This window comes from Phoenix dactylifera, chromosome 14 (assembly GCF_009389715.1).
Source record: "Phoenix dactylifera cultivar Barhee BC4 chromosome 14, palm_55x_up_171113_PBpolish2nd_filt_p, whole genome shotgun sequence".
NCBI lineage: Eukaryota > Viridiplantae > Streptophyta > Magnoliopsida > Arecales > Arecaceae > Phoenix > Phoenix dactylifera.
The window spans coordinates 5,046,492-5,073,741 of record NC_052405.1 but is presented as its reverse complement, the minus strand read 5'-3'; the positions used below and the strand labels follow the sequence as shown (position 1 = coordinate 5,073,741).

Below are 27,250 nucleotides of genomic sequence, written 5' to 3'. Positions count from 1 at the left end.
TTCACTGAATCACTGATGATTAGTAAGATTTCTTAATTTTTTATAATTGTACATTTTTATTGTATTCTGGAGGTCAGACCAAGGTCCAAACCTCGGCCCTTTCTTAGTTTCTTATTGTATTCTAGAGGTCAGACCAAGGTCCAAACCTCCCTTCATGTACCATTTTGATTTAAATTAATAAACTGGTAGGGGTCTATGCCAAACCCCCCACCATTAAGGTGGCTTTATATTCATAAATCATAAATTCTTAGTGTTTAATATTTATTAATTTATTAAAAAAATTTATGAAGCATTAATTTTTATCGGGCCGAGTCGGGCCCAGGCCCGGACCGTGCCAGGCCCGCGTGCCAGCCCGGCCCAGGCCCTTATGGGCCGTGCCGTGCTGGCCCGCGGGCCGTGCCGTGCTTGGCCCGCGGGCCTAGACCGGGCCGTGCCGGCCCAGGCCCGAAGCGGGCCGTGCCAGGCACGGCCCGCTGGCCAGGACCCTCTAGCCCAGCACGGCCCTCTCAAAGGGGCCGTGCCAGGCACGGCCCGGCACTGTAGCTGGCGGGCCGTGCCAGGCACGGCCCGCTTCGTGCCGTGCCGTGCCGGGCCGTGGGCGGCCCGGCCCAGTGCCCATCTCTACCCCAACATGATCTCAAGAGAGTTACAATTACATTTTGCGATAATTGCTCTAACCCAATTTACATGCAGTTGACTAAAGAGCCAGTCCATTGAAAATTGTAAAGGGGAGACAAAGCATACTTTGAATGTAATTGGATGATCTTGAACTATGGGACCTCCATTCTTAAGGATACAATTTTGGCCATCGGTTGGTCTAACAATATTCAGGTTCACTGACTCGGTACTATCAAACCCATTGCACGACACCATAACATTTTTTTTTTTGGCCAAGACGGGTGGATCATACCTGATGAGTATGGATGCACCCAATAAAATCAAAAAACAGAATACCTTAGAGTGATAGGGGCAACTCCCCATCACCAGCCCATAGAATACTATCGGAGTGACTGGTTACATAAGGAGTCCCTCAATCTGCAGCCCCATTAGCTTCACGAAATACATGCTTGGCCTGAAAGGCCCCCTTCATCCCTTGCCATTGCCTAGATGTCTCGGAGCAGAGGGTGGATGTAACTGTTGCCCCTTGGGGCCCTTCGGATCCAACTAATGACAATGGTCGAGTTTCCCTCCAGGATGATGGAACTGGCTTGTAAGACACACCGGGCATGACGAAGGTTTGCCTAAGCGGCCTGCAGCTCCGCGTCTGGAACCGATATGTCGAAGAGTTGACTGCCCCTTGCAGCCACGCTTCTAACAGACGGGTCCCAAATAACAAAATCTGCACCGCCCCTCGTACCTCCGTCCAAGACAGATCCGTCGAAATTGATCTTGAAGATATTGACACCATAACATTTGATTGAAGATATTGACATGTATTATCGACAACTACTTCATACTTTGGTTTGCCTTTAATGACAACTCTTGGCCACCGAGGTGGTAGCATAGTGAGAATGGAGCTTTGATTTCACCGGAGTGATCCAAATTCGAAATGCGCGGATGTCGATTACATGTGGGAATTGGATGCCTCCTGCTTGGTTTACCTGGTGAAATCGCTATCTGGTCCATCGATACTAAGGTGACGCTGGGGTGACGTACTCACATATGGGTGTTGATCCCAGTGGGGGGAGCTCATGGGTTGGAAAAGGTATGCAGAAACTTACGGCCTATATCGAACATTTCCTGGTGGGAGCGGGACCCAGTGGGGGCTGCTACGCGGGTAAGGTCCCCCCCCCCGATGATTCCATCATACATAATTGAGTTGCGAAAACATCTGGATAGGTATCCTACATCTGAACTGAATTCTTTCTGTTTTGAACAAAAAATAAAAAATAAAAAATGACAACTCTTGTCTTCTACTGGCTTATTTTCATATCTGAGGTACTGCAAAATATAGCAAATCCTGCGTAAATTGTTGAACTTGTTTGTTAGCATGAATTTTTTAAATCTATAGTTACAACATCACCTTAATTATTTTTATTTGAAAAACATAGACCATGCAAAATGGAAACTGGAGATAGGCTTAAAGATTTAAATAAAAATAAAAAAATAGAAGAGAAAAAATGACGGCCTACTTGATGGTGTCCAATTTATCATTTTGCCAAGAGGATTAGAAGAGCAATAATTTGTTAAAAAAAAAACTATAATATGACCCTTCTTATCTTCTTTCGACAACAAAGAAAGTTAAAAAAGAAACTTTTCAAAAATGAAACATGATAATCTTGACATTTTTTGAAGATAAAGAAAAAAAATAGACAAGAAAAAATAGTGGCCCAGTCAAGGGTGTCAAAAGGTCAAGGGAGTTATCAACCTACGTGGATGCAAGTAAAAAATATCCAGATTTTTCGGCATGCCGGTCTCGACCAAAGACTTGTTGCCCGCCCATCCCACTATTGAAAAGAGTGGCCAAAATTAGAAAAATCATTAAATCCGTTCATAATTTAGCAATTTTTTGTCAGTTCATTATCCATAATATATCGGGACAAATTTTACCTAAAAAACTAAGGATAATTCAAGAAGTGCATGTTTTTTAAAAAAAAATGATAAACAGTTATATGGTCCAAATAGTACTGGGCTTGGCCTACCATCCCTACTGGAGGTGGTAAGCTTACGGCGGTAACCGGAACCAAATTCAAGCAAAGATTTGGAAGCACTCCGAACTCTCTTTCATCTATCTGCACAGATCTCATAGTAGCTATTGCTCGATCCAACGGTGCATATCACAAAAAAAATATGAATCATGCTTCGTGGAAAGGTACAACCCGAACCTCCAATCCTTGCAGTATATTGCGGTGGGCCGAGACGACCGCTCTGCTGATATTGCAACTAGATTCGTCCTTGTCTCTTGGGTGCCCCCACCCTCCGGCCATTTTAAAGTGAACTTTGATGGTAGTGTTGCCAGAGAAGAAGACAGAGCAAGTGTGGGATTTGTGATCAGGAGTCATGACTCACAGCTGATTGCAGCACGAGACCGAAGTATTGCCGGATTGTCAGCGGCAAGGGCGAAGCTCAGGGCAGTTTGGGAGAGCATTTCATTTGCGAGGAGGCTGAGCGCGAAGCGCATCATCCTGAAGGGGGACTCGGCCTCAGTGATTGATTGGATACGAGAGAAGGGGTGGAGGGGGGATGCGAGCCCTCTACTCCTCAACAACCGACAGATGATGAGAGGATGCAGCGCTTTTCGGATTGTGCATGTTTACTAAGAGGCAAACCGACCTGCAAATTAGGTTGCTACCTATGCTACTCAGCATTCCAGAGGGGTTCTTTGGACTCTTCAGAGGGTCCCTCGTACACTATTGTGTCGAATTCTTGATCTTGATTCGGTTGGTTGTACCTATACTAAGAGTAGGATGAGCAGCCGGTGTACCAAAAAAAAAAAAAAAAAAGATGAGAACGGGAAGATGACGATGATATTAATATAACCATTAATATTATAGCCGTTGATAGCCGTTTCAACACCAAAATATAGTTATCGGGCAAAAACACTCCCAACACTACTCTGTTTTCACTGCATCAAATACAATACGAAATCATGATTCACACCCGTTGCATATCAACTTTATTCATCAGATTTAAATCAACAAAAAACTCTACTTATCAGATAACAGCTTATCTGATCTCATGTCTCACCAAACAAACAAAAACCTCATAAGCAATTGATCTGAGAGCTAACTGGCGAGAGGTCCAACTGAGTATCCCAGGCATATTTAAATGTGATATTGGAGCCTTGGAAAACAGGTTGTTCATTGTTGACAGAACATTGACCTCCTCCCACCTGTTTGAAGATGTAAGGATCTACTGGCTCAGAACTCTTGAAACCGCTGCACTTCAAGAGCAAACTTGATTGGCCGCATATACAATTGTTGGCTATCACCACCTGGTACTCGAGCTTTCCTTGCACATTGGCTCCTGTCTTTGACTGGCTTACTGCAATATTGGATAGAGTGCACTGTGCAGAACCCACAATGACAACAATACTGTTAGTCTATGATTTGGTAACTTGAATGTAACAATCCAGGACCTCACCCAAAATGGCTAGCCGGAAGGTATTGTTTGAGTTCCTTGATCCTATATAAGTACCCAAGATCTACCCAGCGAATAATCGATGTGGGACTAAACACATGCCCGCACGGATCCTCATATATTCCTCCGTTCAAGCCCTGACGTTCTCGTCAGGCTAAGGGTTCAAATCCATTCAAATCTAATCACAAACACCACGATCGGTTCGTGGTCAACCTCAATGGATCCGTGCTGCAGAGTCCCCTAGTCCACATAAGTTATGGGCCGGATCCGCTCTGATACCATTTTTAACAACCCAGGACCTCACCCAAAATGGCTAGCCGGAAGGTATTGTTTGGGTTTCTTGATTCTGTATAAGTACCCAAGATCTAAGTTCCAATGTGTGCTTCAACCGGGGCCCCCGGAGGGGTAATTAATAAGAAAGATTGAAATTGCTTTTCATTCGACTTCCACACTGGAATGCGAGCCAGCTGGCGAAGAAGTCAGACCAAGCCAGTTTAGAGATTTCCAGTCGGTAAATCCTGAGACTAGTTTACTTCAGACTTTTCCGGCTAGTCTAGGGCCCTAGACCTGGCGGAGAACTACTTCAGCAATAATAAATCCTAATCCCCAGCGAATAACTGATGTGGGACTAAACACACGCCCGCACGGGTCCTCACATTGATTATCTATGGAGACTAGGATTTCATAACATTATAACCAGGACCATAGCTATCTTGCTACAAAAATAATGGTTGAAATGTTCAGGGAGGGAGGGAGAGGGACTTTTAAGATGCAGAGGAAAACAAAAGAAGCTGCGAGGAGATTTCAAACGGCTACCATGTTTATCTTTTACGCGAGTATGTTTGACTCTGTGCTCGACGACGAAGGCAGGAGGCTGCTTATATAGAAGAAAATTGCCTGAGAATTTAGGACTTTGAAGGAATGCTTTTATGTGTTTCTCAAAAAGATGGAAAGTTTTTAAATTTTGAAATAAATGATTGACATGCTATATGCGGCAAGATAATAAAATTCTAGATACAAATTTATTTCATCGAAAATTAAATAATTTCTTAAAAAATAGAATGAAAAATAAATTTATAAATAGAATGTATTTAATAATCAATGATTATTCTGTGGCAACAACGGGCACTCTAAACCTTCCATTTACTTGGATTGCCGGCTAGAATGTTATTTTTTTAAAAAAATTTGCACGACAAATTTAGATAAGGCTTTGCAAAAAATAATTAAGAAAAGTTTATATGTTTTCTAGAATAATAAATAAGAGTTTCTATATTTTCTAAAATAATAAAAAAATTTCTGCCCAACTGGCATGTATTTTTTTAAAGGATTTTTTATTATGTCAAATTTGTATAGATCTTGGCCAAGTAATTAAAAAGAGTTTCTATGTTTCCTAAAAAAATTAACAAGATTTTCTGTATTTTCTACAAAAATAAAAAAATCTATGTGGAAAAAATATCCTATAAAATAATTAAGAAACAGGCTTTCTGAAAGTAATTTTTTTCTCTAAGAAATTTATAAATGGATAGCTTTAAATAATTAAGAAGAGTGCAGTGCATGGTAATATTTCCAATGGCTTATGTGAGGGATTCTAAATAGACGGTTTCAAATACTTTGTGCATTTCCTAAATAGGGCTATGCAAAAAATAAATAAGAAAAGTTTTTATGTTTCCTAAAATAATTAATAAGAGTTTCTATATTTTCTAAAATAATTAAGAAATTTCTGCTTGCAGGAAAATATTTTCTTAACAAACGTACTACCAATTGGTTTTAAAAGACTGAATTGTAAATAGCAAATCCAAAAACAACTAAAACATGAACTAACAAAATAAGCAGCCATGATTCTTCCCATGAATTCTAGGGAAGTATTATCCTCGTGGACTGGTAAGTGGAAGATTTGATCAATTTATGAATCTCGCATTTTGGCATTCTCATGCTTCACTAGAGTTTTTGCAGCTGGATTCCTAAGATATATATGCCTTTTAGCACCCTAAGTCCGTTTTAATACAAATGTTGGAGAATCCCCTTAGTGAGTTCACCTTAGGCCGGGCCACTGTAGAAAAAGCTTTAAAGACAAAACGAAAAGAAAAAAGGCTCCTTTTAGTGAGTTCGTCTTAGGCTCCCAAATGTATTAAGCCGCTCTTACATACAAGCTAATGAAGCCTTCATTAGTACCACATGACCTTTGTTCTTTTATGGTTTTCCATCTGCTATTGTGATTTAGCACTTGTTTGCTTGATTGGATAAACAACTACTGATAATTTTGTCAAAGCTTTGCCACTTGAACCGGAGACTTCTGCTTTCCAGTCTCTTTCTTAAATCCTCTTCTCAAAGTTGGTGTCCGTATTGGAATCATTTTGTTGCTATGAGGAAATGTTTGGAGAGATCATTGACTCGTTGACCTCTGATTGTTGGCTATTGGAGTATCATTTCTTCGGCATAGATGCATGCATCCGACCATGCATTTGACCAACTCCTTTCTTCTTTTGAAGTCAATGACGCGTGGTTGTCTTTGGTGCCGGCTATGGTCTCATATGTTTGACTTGGAATATGTGGGAAGGGTCGAGCACGCTAATCTGTTGGTATATTTTGGAAATATTCTATAGAAAATAAAAATATTAAAGCACCCAGATTGTTCGTGAGAAGAATTTTTTTCTTTTGAAATATTGTTTTTCTGAAAAGTTGATGCCTGTATACATGATGCCTCAAAAAATAGTTTTTTTATGTTCGATTGTTCATAAAAAGTAGCCCATTTGATAATAGCTTATGTTTGGTTGAATTTCTATTTTTCTAAAAAAAATGTACAAAATATCTATTATTTCTTTAATTAAAAAAAAAAGACCTTACTCCATTCTATCTAAAAGCTTAAAGACATTTTTGGAAAAAAAATATCCTATTTTTTAGTTGATGGAAATTAGATTTTTCCATATCTCACATAGATTTTTCTTTCCAATAAAATATGAAAATTTTGATCCCACAAAAAAACTACTTTCCTATCTTTTTCTTTTAAAAAACTCTTATCAAATATGAGACATTCTTTCTCTGCGGGTTAGGTATCTTGAATTTGCTATGGCAAAATTTAGAGCAAAAATTTAAGTAAAACCTACAATAACTGTGCTTTTTGTGTGTGTGTGTGTGTGTGTTGGGGGGGGGGGGGGGGGGGTGCATGCTCACCGCCTCACGTGCCTTCCCCAACCCGTGGGCTCACCCCACTGAGCTCACCGCCGTGTGGGTACATCATCCTAGCGCCACCTTGGTACAAATGGAAAAAAAGTATATCCGCCAGCGAGCGTGAGACATCCGGTCCTCTAATTTAATCGACGCCCACGCGTTTCAAATCCGGACAACTCGAGTGGAATTATCGCCCCCTTACCATCAGACTACCACCTTGGTGGCACAATGACTGTGCTTTGATGGTGTCTATGTGAGCTGGCAAGAGTTGGGAGGTTCATGAATAGTTCTCCAATTGGCATTTTTTTTTGTAGAAGATGAATCTGGTGAACATGGATGAATGTTGATTTGTCGTATTGGCCGTGGAAATAGACACGTAGAATAAAAGGATCTAAAGCTTTGAATTTTCAATGAAAAGGAAAGGAAAATGGAACTAATGATGAGAAACCCCTTGTAAGTATAAAAATTGGATGATTTCAAGCTTGCAAGCATGATTATTTATAAAGAGCCCCCTTGAGTTCAGATGATTAGTCTTTAAGATGGAGAAAGGTTCTAAGTGTTTGCCTCCCTTGATGGGTGACTATAATTACATTATCACTACATGTAAGTTTACAAATATTGTAATCAACCAGCTGAGCTAAGCATGATGGGAACTATATTTCTATTTGCAGGATAAATGCAATGTACGATCACTTCCTAATGCACCATTGAACAAGCTCGTCTCCTTGAAGACGTCTGATAAAATTGAAACGATACAGAGACGATTAGCATAGCCCGTAGGCAAGGATGTCACAGGGTGTGTAGCGCGCTCTAACCAACTAGAATCCATACATAATCATTCTCATAGGCGCTTAATACTTGCCACTTATTCTGACTAAATTATTCCTTGATCAATTAGAGCTGTAGTTTGAAGAAACTTGATCCCTCCAATGCCAATAAATTTAGCTTCCCTTGTTTAATGGTTAGAACTGCAGCAAAGAAGTTCCAAGCATTGTCTACACTGAATTATTCCATCCCACATAGGCATAACTGAACTTAGTGAAAGCAATAAAACAGCATACAAGTACATGAATAAATAATAAACTGATACAACGTTATATTAACAAATGTATATTTCATTTACAAGCCAAGTAAATCATTTCTTTTTGTTTTTCCTTTTTTCTTTTTCTCTGGATTACAAACCATGTAGTATCTATTTACATGTGTGCAATTAAGAACTAAAGGATAAAGGTCACATTCCTATACAATTTTCTCCATAGTTGGAATCCAGCTTCCAATGTCTAATATTTGGAAGGTGTAGCTATTTACAGAGTGGTGTTATGGCTATTGTTTGTAGTGCTGGCTATACATCTAAATTCCTTTTTGCATATGCATCATGTTTGATGAGTGCGAAACAAGTTCATGAGTAGGATCTAATCAACCAGAAGCTCTGAAATGAACAGACCTTGAAGAAATTTCCCAAGAGGAATCCGGTGGTGCTCGCAGCCTCAGGAGGTTTAGTAGGAGGCCAGGGATTCTGCTTCACCTTCAGAATTGTCTGACCAATTTGCCTACGCAATGAATCGATGGTCTCGGCATCGACAGGGTTGCCTGACATCTCAGAAAGGCAGAAGGTGTCCACTGCTTTGCCCCCAATCGTCGATATATCTGCTCTCCTTATGCGCAGGCCATTCTCTCGGAATATCCTAGTAATGTCTGAGAGAAGACCAACCCTGTCCTCTGTCCTCAATTCCAATTCCAACCCCTGCAAGGATTCAGAGATTAGACTTTAGAAAACCAAATGAAAGCATTGCACATAGTTCATCATGGCTTGAAGAAGAGCATTATACTTCTGATGCTCGTCTCTCAATAGCTGCTTCAAGGCACTGAATAACGCGCTGTCTTTCAGCCTCTGAGCTTATAGGAAGCCCATCAACATGCCTTATGTAGTATTCCTGCAGTGCAACAAGATCAAAACATTGAGGAAGCTGCATGGAAAAATATTAGGAGCAGCAAACCACATCGATATCGAGCATCAGCAACTTGGTATGTCTCACCTGATAAGCTTCTGCACTTCCTGTGTGGACTGTTCCATGAAACACAACATACTGCATGTCTGTGAGTGTACAAACAGTGTCGAACAAGAGCTTGGGCCGGTCCTTCGACCTCAAAATAACTATAGTGTAATCCTTCTCAGAGCAGTCCATTATTGCAACTTGAGGCCTAGATTTCTCATCTCCCTCCCCGGACGCGCCGAGTCTTTCATAGTCCCGATCATCGAACATCATCTGATGCAGCCTCCTCTCTGTGTGGGTGAGCCCTGCCGAGACCATCATCTTGGCAGTCCTTGAAGTGTTGTCCCCTTTGAGAACATTGCAGAGGAGCTCCCTGATTGTGGAGAGCCTCCGAGGGTCCTCGATTGCACCCCTTGAGGACTCATCGGTGACATGAACCACCGCCGCAGCTCTGGCGTTGTGAGTCCAGACCTCAGCTTTCACCACATTACAATTCAAGTCCGTGAGCACAGCACATATTTCAGAAAGTAGGCCAGGCCTATCGGTGCCTGTTAGCTCAATTGATGTGTGCTCTTTGGAGGGCATCACGCCGACCGAATTCCTGAGGGTGGGGAAGAAGCAAGCATCCGATTCTACGGACTGCAGAACAATTCAAACAAAGAACTAGATAATTAGGTGATTGCCATTTGATCCTATACTTAAATCTATGAGGAAGCGAAAATATAAGAAGTGAACTAGATCTAGGCATCAAAAGTCTTTAAACACAAATTTATATCAAGTGTTTGAAGAATTAGAAGTCCTTAATTATAGCTCAAGCTTACTGTTTGTATGCAGGAGATGATCTCTTCGTCCCAAACTTTATTCCCATCACGATCCGTCACATTAAAGACTAAAACCATAAGAAAATTTAGTGAGTAAATTTCAGCCCATAGATGAGTTAGAGAGGACTTCAAATTTTTGTTTCTTTTATCATCTAGATTGGATCTGGTACCAAGCCTTACCATCCATGAACCAACTCCCATCTGAGGATATGTAAGCTTTGGTGATGATAAGGTTCAGATCAGTGAGGACTTGGACTACTTCTAGGAGAATTCCATGCTTGTTGACACTATGCACCTATGATTCAGAAGACAAAGACAATAAGAAAAAATACAACAAACAAGACCTCCATAGATATGGATAGAGTGGACTTAGTGGAGGATGATGGCTTAAACACTAGAGAAAAAACTCAACCTTACCCGAATAACAGTCGCATTTTCACAAGAATCATTGTCTATTGCAACCCTGCAGCAAAAGCAGTAAGTATAGTTTAGAAGCAATACATAGAACAAGTACCCATAGATTTCCCCAGAGAGAGATAGAGAACTAGAGAACCTAAAAGGAAATATTTACAAAAAAAAAAAAAAAAGTTGACGCAGATTATTAAAAAAAATGGCATTAAAATGTAAAAAAGAAAAAAAAAACAGAAAGGGAACACCATTCCAAAAGGAAGAGAAGACCCAGAAAAGATATGAGAGACGGAGAAAGAGAGAGGTGGAAGCCAAAATAATCCTTGGAACAACCTACAACTTCCAAAAAAAAAAAAAAGAACTTATAAATACAAAATAAAAAACACCAAAACCAAGCAAGAATAAAATCAGAGAAGGAAAAAGCTGTACAAAAACTGATCCTAGTAATCACAAACCGAACAAGCCCCAACCCAACCTTCAAAGCCCAAAAAACCAAGACTAATACAACCCTTCAAAATAAGCATCAAATTCAACAAAAAAAGAGAACAAAAATTGAAAAATAAAACAAACTGAGGAGAGCTACAACTATCCCCAACTAATCACAAGCACAAACTAGCCCCTACCCAAGACTCAAAACCCCCTAAAAAAGAAACAAAAAGATTAATACCCTTGAAGAAAACTATTAGACCCATGCGAAAACACACCCCCAGCCAATTAAGAACCAATTTCCAAGCAGCAGAAGGGCAGAAAGAAAGACAAGCAGAGGAATCTCATACCTTGGCGTATTCATCCTTCTAATGAGCTTAGCATACTCATCATCATCCATCTCCATAGCTGCAGAACTCCCCATGCAACCCCCAAACAAGAGAGAACTCCAACTCCCTGCACATATATATGCACAAGAGAAGAAACAGAGAGAGAGTAGGAGAAGGAAAAGCTGCGAGGGCTGTCAACCTGAGGTCATGCGGAACTTTTTAACTATCTTTTACTGATTTGATATGGGTACGCTTTTTCTTTCTGATGATTGAGGTCCAGGCTTCATATGGAGGGTCAGTGGAGGCGAACTGAAGGAGTGGGTTGTTGAATTTGGGGAACGGAGATATCATGGTTGGGTTTCTTGTTTTAATTTTTTAGTGGAAGTCCACGTGGGAAGACTGGTCGGCTCCCACGTATCAGGCGTGGGCTGGTCGGACCGCTGCCGGTTTTCTTGGCGGCAAGCCCCAGCGTGAGCGACCGCTTCTCCCGCGCCACGTGGACTCTGTGACCCAAAAGCTTTTACCGTCTTATAATTTTATTATTTTATTTTAATACTAAATTTATATTATATTGTAGGGATATACGCTCCATTCAAATAAATCCGGAAGCTTTTACCACTTCACTAATTTCTAATAATAAACACAAACTAGTTATGAATAAATACAAATCTGAATTTTCTTTCAGAAATAAATAAAAAAATTTAAAAAATAAGCATTAATGTAATAACCCCAAATTTTTTTTTTTATATAAAAAGGGATAGAATAGTCCTTTAAAATTGATATAAGGGGTAAAATTGGAAGGAATCAAAAGATAATGGCATAGTTGTAGATATGTTGAAGTGTTAGGAGCAAAATGGGAATTTAATAATATTAAACAAAGGTGAATAGTGCTTTGATGTGATTTAAATGGGGTGGTTGGTGGCTCACGGGAATGAAACCGAGAGAGAGTCACAGAGAGGGGGTTCTCAGGCGTGGAGGAAAAGAAGGAAAGAAAAGGAGAAGAAGAAGAAGAAGAAAGAAGAAGAGGAAGGGGATTCGAGGAGGAGGGGGATCCCGGTTGCACTTCCAGCTGAAGGGAAAAACGTAGATCTCCTTCCCCTCTACGCAAGGACCTCGATTTCCAAAAAGAAAAAGGTAAATATCCGTCTCTATCTAGTCTTTTGATGACATTAGGCTATACAAAGGGTGGATATAGTCTAGAGGGGTCGGATAAGGGTTGTAGAGGCGGTTAAAAGAAGAAGAATCGGATTTTGACAAATTTTTCCGGCACTACGGAAAAACTGTGTCGAAGTCCCAACTTTGGCGAATTATTTAGGGGGTCAAACGGCCTCCGATGATGATGCATGTTATCTCTTTGGAATCCTCTATGAGTGTAGAATGTTAGGTAAAAATTTCATCAAATTTGGAGTTTGGAAAGTGGATCAAACCCAGGATGAAGTAACCGGCTGTCGGTTCGAGTTACTGTTCATCCGGGTGGAAAATAGGGGATTTCATGCTATAATAGGGTATTAAGCCTAGATCAAGCTAAAAGGGACCTTGTACTCATGCAAGGGAGTCCCTAATACATATAAATGATAAGTTAATTAATTAAAAAGGAAAAGAAGAAAGAAAAGAAAAGATTTAGGGAACGGGGGAGTTGAATCAATTAAAGTTTCCTATATTATAAATGGCACGTAGATTATAGCCCTTGATACAGGACTAAATGTATTATAAATGCATGTCACAGTTGGGCAAGAAGTTAGAGAGCAAGAAGAAGAAGTTCCCCACTGCCAGCTGTAGATTTTTGGAGGCGTATCAGGGCTGTGCCAGATTGACAGGTGAGTGGGAGTCATGTACTTTGCACCATGAGCATTCCTTATTCATTTTCATGAATGTTGCCAAGTGTGACTTGATTCCACTTGAGCCTATTGATTAATTGTTGTAGTAGATTCCTCTATAATCTTGATTCTCCATGCTTGATTATTCTGTACATGCATTCGAGAGAACATTGAGAGGAATTACGATGGATCTGAATTGGGAAATGACATCTTTTGTAAAGTGATTTCATTTCATCTATTTCAAAGACTTGTGAGTGGGAGTCATGTACTTTGCACTATGAGCATTCTTAATTCATTTTCATGAATGTCGCCAAGTGTGAATTGATTCCACTTGAGCATATTGATTGATATTGTAGTAAATTCCTCTATAATCTTGATTCTCCATGCTTGATTATTCTGTACATGCATTTGAGGGAACATTGAGAGGAATTACGAGGGGTTGATGAGTAATCAAATTGATTCCGAATTGTGAAATGATTTCTTTTGTAAATTGATTTCATTTCCTCTATTTTAAAGACTTGTGAGTCGTAGCTTGATTATACTCTTTTATGAGTAATTAAATTGGTTCCAAATTGTGAAATAACTTCTTTTGTAAATTGATTTCATTTCCTCCATTTCAAAGATTTGTAGAGCCTTCTTAGTGGTATATTGAGTTGTATTGCACTTCCTTGACCCTCACTCCTAACCCTGATGTTAGTTTATGATTGGGTCGGAGTCGAGTGAGTGGTAGTCTTGATCATACTCCTTTTTAGTAGAGTATTGGGAGGGTGCATTATGGCATTTATGCATGGCTTGGCAGTATCTGCAGGACACCTATAGTCGATGGGGGTTGAACATCGGCCTTTGTGCACATAGTAGCCTTCTGGGTGGGCGGAGCCCAGTCCCTTCCTAGGGGGGACACGGCCCTAGGCGTAGGATCGGCCGGTCCTACGACTTATATTCTGCTTGCCGCCGGGCATAGTAAGACCCCGCGAGGTGCAGTATGGCTTTCCGCGGATGTAGAATTCCCGCGAGGTGCCGTTTAGTATGTAGATGTGAGATGGATTTCTGTTCTGGATACTGGCCAGCATTTATATGATCAGTGTGGTGTCTTATCCTGCATATGCATGTGACAGTAGGGAGTTGTTGCTGGTTCGCCTGGGGCGTAAAACCCACCTCCCGATAGCTGTCTAGCATTTACATTATCGATATGGTGTCTTATCCTGCATATGCATGTGACAGTAGGGAGTTGTTGCTGCATATGCATGTGACAGCTGTCTAGTGATGATTTACATATTGGTGTGGTGTCATATTCGATATAAGCATATGGCAGTAGGGAGTTGTTGCTGGTTCGCCTGGGGCGTAAAACCCACCTCCTGATAGCTGTCTTGTTGATGATTCAGCCTATTGACACCTGATTTATATGATTCAGTACTATGACCTGTTGAGCATATTCATGAGTAGCATATATGTTTACTTGATTATTCCATATATGCTTCAGATGAGTTGATATTGATTGTGGTGGTATTGATGACTTACTCCATATTTTCTATGTTGAGATCATGTTCATCTTGTTATTGATCTTGAGATTTCACATCGAGCCATGATTATATTCTGTCTCATGTGCATAGTACTCTCTACTCCACTCACTGAGTATTTATATACTCACTCCCCAGTTTGGTGTTTTTGATTGCAGGGCAGGTATTGTATAGATAAGAGCAGGATTAGTGGTTGCCTGCTAGCTGTGCCGCTCCATAGTATAGTATAGTATAATGTAAATAGAGGTTTATACCTTTTGGTGTATTATAAACCTTCTATTGTATATAGTGCATAGTTACAGTCATAGATCCTGTTGTAGATATGGGTTTGACCATGGATGGAATGGGAACCAGATTTTTATACAGATGAGTTATATGCCTGAGATAATGTATTGATATATATTGTCCAGGTTCATTATGTGACGGATTATGTGATTGCTGCTCTGACAGGTAGTGTGTTGTATGTATTGAGATAATCCTGACAGGTCACTATAGGAAAAGTGATCATTTTGTGCATGTATCATGCCAAATTTTTCAAGATCTATTGATGATTGATAGGTAGTAGGGTTCTACGCGGTGGCTGGTGGCCTTATGCCTACCCGCACCCTAGGACCGTCGCGGCGGCCCGCCGGGAACGGGGCGGGGGTCGTGACAATTAACCTCTTTAGGATAAACACAAATCTTTGAGATAAATATCTAGTTCATGTTAATAAATAAAAATATCATAGAAATAAACAAAAACTCAACTTTCCACCTTTGGTCAAGTTAGGACTCACTTATGATAAACAACAAAGATAGAGAATAAACATAAAATTCAGATACAATAAATATAAAGTAATATAAAACAAATACAAATAGGCCACGAATAAGTAAAAACCTCCAAGGTGTTTGCTACTTTCCGGCACTTCTCTCTAGAAATACCCAAAAACACCTGAAGAATAAGGTCCTATTTGGGGGAACTGTTAGTAGTAGAGCTTTTGGAAGTAAAGCTGTTGGAAGTAGAGCTGTCTGAAGCAGAGCATTTATAAAAAGCTGTTTGCTGTTTGGTAACTGCATTTCTAAAGTGCTGTGGCGCTTTAACATGTGTTTGGTAAACAAACTGAGAAAGTACTTTTGTGTGACAAAATAACCATAAAGGACATTACCAGTATTATACAACAGAGCATAATAAAATATAATATGTATTAATACATAAATGTATAATATCAATGTAATGTAATATAATATTATTATAATATAGTACTATAGCATTATGTAGTATAGAATAATAATTTAATATAATATTAAATTATTTAACATAACATATCAATGTATTATGATATAATGTAATATAATATTATATTTATAGAATAATACAATAATAAATATATAAAATATTATAATTATTAATGTAAATTAATTTTTCATCCTTCTAATAACCATTTATCTCTCTAATAAATTTTCTAACTAGGTGATAAAATTGGTTAAATAATTACTAATATTATTTATTTATTTAGATCAGATTATTTGCCACTCACCCATTATTTTTCTTTTTATTTATTTTATTTATTTATTTATTATTTTATTTCATTGAAATATAGAGGGGTCGCCGGCCATGGGTGGTGGCCGGCATGGTGGCTGCCACCATGGGCAACCACAAGCTCCCAAAACAAAAAAAAAAAAGAAAAAAAAAAGAAGAGGAAGAAGGAACAGTGACGGCGGCGTTGAGAAGAAGAAGAAAGAGAAGGAGAGGAAGGAGATGGGTGAGAGAGGAAGAGGCGGGATGAGGGTTTTGGGGGAAAAAAGTGAGATTTAAATGGGGTATTTTGGTCAAAAAAAAAGCTTCCCGACAAAGCTGAAAACAGCGTTTTCGGAAAGCTCCAAATTGGAGCTTCTCCCCAAAAGCTGTTTTCAGCTTCCCGCAAAAGCCGAAGCAGCTTTTCGAAAATTTTACCAAACACCATTTTTTATCTGAAAGTGCTTTTGAAGGGCCAAAAAATGCTTTTTGGCCCTCCAAAAGCTCCCCCAAACAGGGCCTAAATACTAACATCTCGTCAATAGACAAAAAATATAAAATAAGCACCTAGTCTGTGGCAATAAATAGAAATACCATAGACATATCAAAGGCATAGGTCCCAACAATTAATGAAGTATTTTTTATTTTTTGAAATGTGGCACTGCTATCCAAACAATTAATGAAGTTTTTTTTGAATTGTGGCACGAAAGAAAAGAAGAGAGTTGTATGAGCAGCTTAATAATGCTTCTTTTTTTTTCTTAACCGCTCCCGTTGACCAATTAACCCAAACCTTTATTACTTAAAGATTGGTTCGGAATCGGATGGCTCCTTTCTTTTGATGTAAGAATCAGACAGCTCCAATAGCGAACAAATTTGCTTCTAGATCCATTCAAATCGATCGTAATCTTTCTATATATATATATATATAGCTTGCTGAGCTTCTTATGGATCAAAAACAATCAAATTTGCTTGTAGATCCATTCAAATCGATCGCAATCTTTCTATATATATATATATATGCCGAGCTTCTTGCGGATCAATATCAATACTCATCTCTGCATTATTTCCTAAAATGGTGAGTTATTCATCCTAAAAAACTATTTAAAATAGTAAAATCAATATGCAATATGGAGTTTTAATAGTCAATGTTTATGAATACATCAATTTATATCAATCAACATAATAAGGGTTGAAATTTTAGATGTATGATATTGATGGCAACTCGATGCTGGTATAAACTGATATATTGAATCTAAATATAAATATTACAAATTTAATTATGTCACCACAAACAGAGACTAAAGCAAGTGTTGGATTTAAAACTGGTGTTAAAGATTACAAATTGATTTATTATACTCCTGACTACGAAACTAAAGATACTGATATCTTCGCAGCATTCCGAGTAACTCCTCAACCCTAAAAGACTATCATATCTTTATGTGGTTCATATGTTATTCATGTCTCTTAGACAATGGAAGGAGAGCTAGAATATGATCGCATTCCAGAATTTGATTATATGTCTAGGTTTAATGTTAAAAAGAACCCAAAGTACGTGAAACATGATATAATAACAAGTTTCAATTTAGCTTTTGACCTAGGCATACGCTGCTTAAATTTCATGCAAGAATGCCTGGCTTGGTTGAAGCTACTTTTTCAGTTAAGAAATATTCATAAATTTTGTATTAACTTTTGACTCTCTAGAAAACTTAGAAAGCAGAATCTAGTTTTTTTAGCCGATCTAGTTTTTTTTAATTTTAATAGTTCTTTAAAATCAATATAAATTATAAAAAATGAATTCCAATCTTTTTGCTTCCTTCCATGTGAGACCCATAAGCAAAAAAGATATGCAGCATGCCCGGACATCACTCATGCATGCTATAAATCATGCACATTATGCACCCATGAAGGAATTATTGTTGTTGTTCTTGTTTTGATATTTTCTTTACTTTGCAATATAAGAAACCTTAGATTCTTTTTTTTTGAGTAATATAATTGTAATGTGTTATTATTAGCATAATTTTAAAGATCGCATAACAACCAGTATCAGCTAATATTATTTTTCTTTATTAGCGTGATCCTGTATCGGTCAATATTATTTTCTTTTGTTAGCGTGATTCTCTATCGATCAGTATTATTTTTCTTTGTTAGCATAATCTTGTTAGAATGATTTTAGGAATCACATAACAACTCATATCAGCAAGTATTATTTTTTTTTATAAGTATGATTTTATATCATGCATATATTATTTTTTTTGTATGGAGTCTGTACATGAGTATATATAACTTTTGAGATATATCAAATATAATGGAATAGAGATTTTTTTTTTTTTGGTGCAAATATTTTGGCAGCTATCATCAGGGTTTGGTTCCTTAACCTCTCAATAGTGGGATTTTGACTTTAGTACCATTCTCCTACCATGAGAATAAGAGAGAAGCAGCAATTCTCCTTTATAAAAGTGGGATGCTAGAATCCTTTGGGCGGTGCGAACGAGGTGGGCCATGGAGAGGAGTAGGGCTCAAGCAACATAAAAAAGGAAGTAGATAGCAAGGTTATCATCATATTTTATAGTACGTAATCTTTAACAAATACAGGCTCATTACTAATAGACTAGTAGATAAGGTAGCTTTTAAAATGCCATAGGATTTGATTACGATTTGAGATTAAGTTACTTTGCCACCAAGCTAAGCCTTTCTTATTCACCCTTTTTGATGAAAGCCATCAAGTTGTAGTGATTTTTTTTATTTTTTTTGCTGAAACAGATATATTATACATAGCATAATAACTTTCGGAGTGCACCAAATAGTCCCCTCTCCCCTCAATCTTTATAAAATTAATCACGCAATCAATCATAGCCACGTGGATTAAGCACACGCAGCATGTCTCTTTCTTTTATCTCATGTCCTAATAAATTATGCCAACTAATCCCTAACATTTGAGAAGCTGCTACGTGGCAAATTGTTAACCGCAAAAGACTGCACAAGAGATAAGGAATGTGGCCTCCCGAATCCTGCCACGTCGCCCAAGTCCAAGTGCCACCGTCATCCTACCAAAAATCTTAATGTGGGGCCCATCTAGAATAAACTATTGACTGGGCCCAACCCATGAGAAGGTCATGTGGCTTAACGGAATCAAAGGGTCCCAGACCCTTTTTTTTTCCAAGGGACGTGGACGGTGGGGAATTGTGCCTTTTCTTTTGTCTTTCAAATGGACAGACCCACGAAGAGGACCAACAGATTCTACTCTGGGTCCCACCTAAGCTATTATGGTCCTACATGGACCAGGTTGCGACTCAGTCCAGCTTGCTCCAGACTCAAATCGTATGCAACATGGCTTAGTGGGTTCGGATCAAGCTTAAGTCTCTATTAGGTCCGAATCATAGTCGCATACCGTTAGAGAGAGATGCCAGCCAGCTAAGATAAGATTGAATAGTAAGATTATATTTAGTTTTGGAGATTAGATTTGAATTGAGTTAATTTTTGCAGATTAAATTGAGCATGTTCGGTTTCAATTAGGTTATCTTCGAATCCTCGCTTTGAGTAGAGGTTGGGTCTAAGGCCAGATTTAGGTTAGATTTAGGTCTATCCAAACCACTTCGACATAGGTTGCCCTAACTTCCATATATCATTCTCCCTTGTTCACCATGAGTGGGATCTTGGGTGCAAGTTCTTGCCTGTTGGTAGTCATGGGACCCAAGGGGGGGGAAATGGACAATGAGACATTAATTGGAGTTGAAATGCTCTGGATTGAAATGGCCAAGGGGTTATATAGGGGCTAAGTTGCAAAAATGTGAGTTCACACAAATAGGGTGGTTGGGAAAGGATTAAGCATGCAACAAAACAAATTCAGGGTGCAAAGAAGATAAGATTGGATGCTATATGGGTTTGTTTGGTTATTGTCCTGTTGTGTAAAATTGTGTGCCAATCTTCGTTGTGCATTCGCTATCTCGACTTGCAAAATTCTAGATATTCTCATGATATGTCACTTGGACATAATGTTATTCTAGAGAGATGTGGGATGACTCGCAGGATTTTTTCTAGCCAATCCAAAGATTGGTGGAAGTATTTACGACCGCATGTTAGAAAAAGTCATCAATAGTGACCTAGTGGGACCATCACCTGATTCCTTGCATTAGGTTACAATATTCCTAGATGCTTTTATAAGATATATTTGGCTCGTCTAAATGGCAGCTTGAATAAGATGAGGCTCAACTTATTTGAACAAACTACAAGCCCACTTATACATGAAGCAAAAATTGACATGACAAGGCACAATCAGTAGATCATCGATCCCTACATGCAAGTAGTATGATATTCCTCAAACAAAACTTTGAGTAGTGGAAACCAAAATTTGCGATAAAAATGATTTGAGCTAAGGTTGGTGTGGCTACAAGAATCAATGATTAATTACGAGCTAAGAATATGAGCAAAGCTCGACCTACCCTCACTTGTATCATGCGTGTGTAGATAAAGCTTACTCATACAGAGAGTACAATATTTATCAAAAATTAAGATAAAGAATGCTCATTTTACAACTATCTTTTCATTCCTTTTCCTCATGAAAAGATTGGAAAAAAAGGTTGGTTGATATTATACTCGACATATGCATTGTAAGGAGATGTCATGAATCTTCTTTAAATTCTTTTCATGTCATGGACATTCTCTATGTTTGTTTTTAGCCATCTAGAAAGTCCATTGAATGGAAGCTGTTGCTGGAAATTGGACCCGGGGGTGACCACTGGCTGAGAAGGAGGAGCTCCGGCGGGTGGTGCGTCGGCGGGCTGCGTCCTCCGGAGGACCTGCAAGAAGCCGGTGGCCGGGATTTCCAGCGCCGGCCCTCCGATACTTAAGTCAGAGAGGGCTTTTGTGAAGAAAGAGAGAGAGATTGCATGTAAGGTCCAAAAGCCTCTCCTTTAAAGAGGAAGAAGTTTCATTTTTATAGAAGTGCAGGGTTACCTGTGATGTGACTGGGAGAATTAATGAGTTACCATGGGTGACTGGACGGAGTTGAGTGAGTCAACTAGTTGCCATGGATGGCCTAAGATTTTGAGTAAGCTGGAGGTCCGTGGAGATCGTGCGCATTTAATTGTTGACAGCCACTCAGGCGGAGGTTGCGAGATTAGATCCTAGGAGATGAGGAGAGGAGTGGAGAGGTCTGCTTCATTCTTTGACTAGGTTTTCTTCGGACTTAAGGTCGATCAAAGCCGCAAGGCTGTGAGCTCTGAGGTCGGGCGCATTGGGGTCGGGCGCCTCTGAGGTCGGACGCCCTGAGGTCGGGCGTCTTGAGGATTGTTGCCGTAGCGCCTGTCATCACGTGCCAGCAATGCATCCACGTGCTTCGAGACAATCCATTTTTTCCCCAATATAAGCTAATCTCACCATCATTATCATCTTCTTCTCCTCCTTGGAAAATAATCCAATTTATACTATTCAAGAACTCAAACTCCAGCCTTTTAAGTTAAAACCAAGGAATGACATGATGCAATGGATGGAGCAAAGTAAAACAAATCATGAGATAAAGATAAAATACATTATGCACAGGAGTATGATCAGAAAATAATAATGCCAAAAAAATATAATAAGTCTTGGACCCTATAAGCTAAGCCTAGAACTCTTGGTCATCTGGTTGACTTGAAAAATGACCAAGTGAGAGGAACTTCTCCATGGACTATCCCTCATAATCTGACATACCCATAAAAAAAATGTAAGAAGCTGGATTCAAATTAATATTAAGTTCAGATATTAGAGGGGCATTAGTGAATTGCATTATGGGAATAGAATTATTAAGATTAGCGGAACAGGCACTACATTAGTAAAAACAGTTCAAGCTTAAAATTTAGAAGAGTATGGACATCAAGTCATATTTCTAATGGTTTAAATCTAACATACTAAGAGAGTAAGATTAGTCCTTTCGACTCATGTCAACAAATTAATTCTTCTAGCTCAACTAATAGCTTTAGATGTTTGCTGAATGTAATATACCTTAGTACACTCAGTTGGAGACCTTAGGATTGGGATGGAAGTACCCTTAGTATTGCTGAATGCAAATGAAATGCAAATGAATTGGATGATCTCTTGCTGCTATTTTTTTTTTTGGCGTTCTAGGTGGGCCAACTGACCCAAGCTTCTTTCTATGTTGAACCTAGAAACCACTTTTACCCAAGGATTAGTCAACCTTCACACACACACCTAACTCTCAAGGCCTTGGTGGGATGGAGTCCCCTTCAAGAGGATACTTACAAAGAGGGAACTGAACCTACTTAGGATTTGTTTGGTACACATAAAAAAAAAACTGAAATATTTTTTTTGGAAAGACGGCTCATGAGAATATGATGTCTCAAGAAATAGTTTTGGCATATTTGATTATTCATAAAAAAGTGGTACTTTCCAGAATGGCTTATGTTTGGTTGAACATCCACTTTTCTAAAAAAGCTGTATAAAATACATATTATACTTTTAATAAGAAAAAAGATCTTATTTTATAGATTTTGATGGCTTAAGAGTATTTTTGAGAAAAAAAAGGACCTTAATTTTCAACTGGTAGAAAAGTAGTTTTCTCATGTTTTTCATGGACTTTTGTTCCCATGGACTATGGGAATCTTATTCCTATTGAAATGTTACTTTTCTATTTCTCTCCTTTGAAAACTTTAACCAAATAAGAGACATTTTCTTGTTTTTCCGTTGACCATATTTTCTCTCTTTCTTTTTCCGCGAACCAAACGAGTCCTCATTGTTTAATGGCTAGTGGTCCAAATTAAACCTTTTCATCTACAACTTGGTGGAATAGTGGGGCATGGTTTAATGGCTAGTGGTCCAAATTAAACCTTTTCATCTACATCTTGGTGGAATACTGGGGGCATGGACACAGTAGAGCCCTCTATGAAGTAGATTTTATATCCTACACCACATGCACCATATAATTGTGCACTACGTCAATCACAAACACTCGTTTCTGCATGCCAATGATCGAGATGAGCATACAATGAATGGAGCTCATAGAAACAAACATCTATGATTGGCACAGTGCACCACCGCATCATGCACGTGGTGTGGAATATAATTTTTCTATGTAAAGAGGTTATTAACAAAGAGATAGGTCTTGACCAAGTCCTAATTTAGTGGCCAGTGGTCCAACCCTTGGAACCTAGTGTCTTTAGAAAATCCCTTAGGACCTTGTAACTTTAGTTGGGTTTTGAGCGCACAGTTCCTAGTTGAGAAGCAACTGATAAAGTGAGAGCAGTCAGATCTTGGGAGGGACTCCATGATAAAATAGCCATAGTAGCACCATGATTGATGTTAACTCCCTGTAAGCCGCCCTATAATAATTGTAGACACCCAACCAATGGCGAGGTGAGAAGGTGCATCAAAATCCAAGTGCCATCTGTGGATAATGAAATCTCTGGTCCTTTTCATTTGTGGGAGGTTTCGATGGTCATGTCATATGAGGTCGAAATCAAGCTGATCCGAAGATCCAGTGACAATTCACCTGCAATCGACCCTTCCCAGCAGCCCCAGACTCTACAAACCTTCGTCCTGTTTGATGTTACTTTTTTTTCCAAATAAAGTTTTTTTCCAAACAAAAAACAAAAAAAACCAGTGGCTTGGTTTTCTATGTTATCCAGGAAGCTGCTCTCTTTTTTTTTTTTTTTTTTTTTTTCGACATCCATTATTAAAATAGAAGAATGAAAGAAGAGAATTGTATTTCTATCTTTCTTTACAATATATAAGAGCAGTAATTATATAGTACTACAAGGTTGACGAAATTTGGTGAGGTCGATTATGTTTGGCACAATTAATCACAAATCAATCAAGATAAAGTTTGGTAAGGCTGATTAAGTTTGGCACAATCAGATTTTATGGAGGCCGACTATGTTTGGCACAATCGATCGCAAATCAATCAATGGTCCTACAATGATTCCAACAATTATTATACTTATTGTTCTAGAAAACACTGGTTTACTTTAAAATTATATATATATATATATATATATATATATATATATATATATATATATATATATATATATATATATATATATGATTTGAGTTCCTTCTAATAAGTTGACACTTGGTTGCCTTGGAAGTCCAAGTTTCAAACTATAGAGATGTGCAACTATGATACAAGTAGATACTAGCTATATCACTGGATTAAAAGAGAAAAAAAAGGCATGATAGACAGTTATGTGAATCTATTGTTCCTCTGGCATGATCGATGAATTAAAAGCTATCATGTAGCTGGTTTTTGATCTAGTGTTGATGGTTCATGGTGGGCTGGGCTGGCACATAAACTAACAATACATGGGCCTGTCTAAATGCTATTGGGCTTTGGTCGGTTTATACTAGTTTAATGGCTGGCCAGGTTGGCTTTTCACTGGTCCTTGTGGACTATTGCTCACACTATGATGGGCTTGGGCATGGTTAGGGCAGCTATATCAGTCCTCACTTGGAAGACAAAGACAAGGGGGGATATTGAGGACAATAGAAATTGTTTCAAATCCATAACCTTATTATTGCACCAAGGCTTATTATTAATATATAAAAATCATAAAAATTAATTTTGATTTTTCAAGATTTTTTAAAATAAAAATTATTTATGGCCATTCTTGGCGTATTAATCATCATAAATACTACTCCCACCACCAACATTAGCTCGACTGCTATGTACTAGCCATTAGTCACCACTGATTGCAACCACCACCAGCATCACCAACTATCATCGTCTGGTATTACCATCACCGTCGGCCGCCGCCGCCAACCATTCTCTCATTGCCCGTAATAGGTGCTAGCTGCTACCATTGTTGCTCCCTATCACCATCTCCAACACCGTCATTGGCAAAATGCAATCCAAATGACCATCCAACAAGTTTTGAGTTCTTTTTTTCTTCCTAATAAAACTAGCAGTAATACCAAATGCTATCTTAAGTTAGTATAATATGTTTGGGCTTGATTCTTAACAAAGGGTATTCAGGCTGCAGCAAAACTTGACAAGAGATGCTCCAGATGAGTTAGTTTTTCCAAGACAAACCTATTATGAAGCCAAACTAAGTTTGTGTTTGGTTATGTAACATAACCACCGCCTAAACTGAAGTGATAGGGCCATACAGGTGATCGCATGGTTCCCTTCAATCCAGAATTAAATAAAGATTGAGCCCCAAGTTGTCCAAGCCCATAGTTTAGAATTCAGGTCTCATTTGATTTGCCGGAAAATGAGGGGAGTAAGAGAGATATGAAGAAATGCCGTATATTTAGTTGGAATTTTCAAAAGAGAAAGATGAAAAGGTAACTTTTCATATAAATCAGATTCTCATATTTGATTGGAAAGAAAAATTTATATGGGATATAGAAAAACCTAATTCTCACCAACTAGATATTAGGGTATTTTTTTTCAAAAGTGTTCTTAAGCTTTTTTTAATAGAAGCGTATAAATTTTTTTTTCTTTATTAAGGGCACAACGGGTATTTTGCATAACTTGTCTAAAAAAAGTATATGCTTGACCAATCATAAGCAATACAAAAATTATTTTTCAAATAACATGTACGGGGATAAATTTTTTTAAAAAAATATTTTAAAAAAAATTCTTTCTGCAAATCAAATAACTTTGGGCAGGCCTGGCAAAGACCTTCGCCAGAATCTTCACGAGATGACAAACCGTAGCACAAACTCTATACATATAATCGTCCGAGCCCAATCCTCTCTTTCTCTCTCTTCATCCTTGAATCTTGCAAGCTATGGTGAGGTTTGAAGAGTAGAGGTTCTTCCCCTTTTTTTCCTTGCTAAGAAAAGCAAAATTTTAAAAAAGATCGATGCTAGTGACATTATGCATCTCATTCAATGGATGAATCTCTAAGATGAACAAGTGGCAGAATCAACAGATTATCTTCTTGCACAAAAGCATGCATCATGAAACTAATACATGACAAGAAGAAATGTTACAAAAACAATTAAATGTAATTGATTGGACTAGATTTATAGCAATCTATTTGACCAGTGGTCCCACCCAACACATCTAGTAGGCACCTTGGCAACCCTAACCTAAAAGGGGTACATAAGTGACGATATGTACTGCGTTATTTTTTTCATAATAACCTGAAATCAAAACAAGAGGAATCCTGGGCAACATCGAGATAAGGGTGAGAGTTGAACCTTCCAATATATGCTACAGTATTAAAATATGATCCACTTTCAAATATATTTATCTCTTTTATGGTCTATATAGGTAATTATATATACTCATTGATTGGGTAGCCGGCTTGAGCATGGCTCATATCAACGCAACACCACTTGGCTCCAATTCTATTGAAGGAAAAAAAAAGATGGGGTCTTTGAAAAACTACCTCCATAGATCACAGCTCGTATCCATAGATCGATAAACATTTACAAATAAATTTATCTTTTTTAGAATTTATTTGGATAATCCAGCATAATTGGATTAGATTTTCGGTTGGATCTGTCGATTGGTACCTAGCTTGGGCATTGCCGATATCAATACAACACCTCTACTTCAAGTTCAATTTGAGTAATAATAATAAAAAAAGACCTCAGTGAGCCTTTGAAAAAATTCTACGAGTTCTATCTTTAATCTATGGGTCTTTTTTTTTCTTTGGACCAACAAGCTCATAAGCTAAAATTTAGGCAGATCCTTAGAAAACTATGGGTTGAACAACTTATACGAAAATATTCAAATTAACTTTGTTATTTCTTTTAACAAAACAAAAGGATAACATTTTATAAAACAAACAAAATGATATTTTGGTAATTCCAATTTCCACGTGCCAATTTTCCTTTCCCTCTCCTCTCGAACAGAGGAATTAACAACATTGCTTCGTTATCAATGATGTGCAGGCTGACGCTCGTGAGATTGGTTCTCAGTAACCTGCCGATCTACCTCATGTCCAACACGATTGTTTCGAAGTCGGTGCTACTGAGGATTGAGCAGATGCTCCATAGCTTCTTGTGGGGCTCGTATGACGGCAGCACAGGGTGCACCTACTGGCCTGGGGTGTCGTATGCTATCCAACTCAAGAGGGGGGCTAGGTGTTCAGTCTCTACTCAGGAGGAAAGAGGCACTAGTCACCAAACATGCCACGAGGCTGTTCCTTAAGCCATAGAGCTTATAGAATCAAGTGATAACAACCCGGTACAACCTTGGGACCGCTGATGGGGTATTCCTACTATTTTGGCCAACATCAGATGGTAGA

At 38.5% G+C, this 27,250-nt stretch overlaps 1 protein-coding gene and 1 non-coding gene across 3 annotated transcripts; one reads left to right on the top strand and one right to left on the bottom strand.

Annotated features, from left to right (window-relative positions):
* Positions 1–7,886: 7,886 nt before the first annotated feature.
* On the bottom strand, positions 7,887–11,428 carry LOC120113011 (ACT domain-containing protein ACR6-like). Of its 2 annotated transcripts, XM_039133406.1 has the most exons (8): positions 11,248–11,428; positions 10,481–10,526; positions 10,244–10,358; positions 10,064–10,131; positions 9,285–9,881; positions 9,078–9,182; positions 8,693–8,992; positions 7,887–8,216 (listed from the first exon to the last, which is right to left on the bottom strand). In XM_039133406.1, the coding sequence occupies exons 1-8, from the start codon at positions 11,319–11,321 to the stop codon at positions 8,211–8,213; spliced, it is 1,311 nt and encodes a 436-aa protein (XP_038989334.1). In that variant the 5' UTR covers positions 11,322–11,428; the 3' UTR covers positions 7,887–8,210. The 2 variants fall into 2 exon arrangements, with proteins under 2 accessions (XP_038989334.1, XP_038989333.1); XM_039133405.1 differs by lacking the exon at positions 7,887–8,216 and having other exon boundaries at positions 8,321–8,992.
* LOC120113191 lies at positions 7,968–8,071 on the top strand. Its single transcript, XR_005514995.1, has one exon. It is a non-coding gene; the product is annotated as a U6 spliceosomal RNA (small nuclear RNA).
* Positions 11,429–27,250: the final 15,822 nt, after the last annotated feature.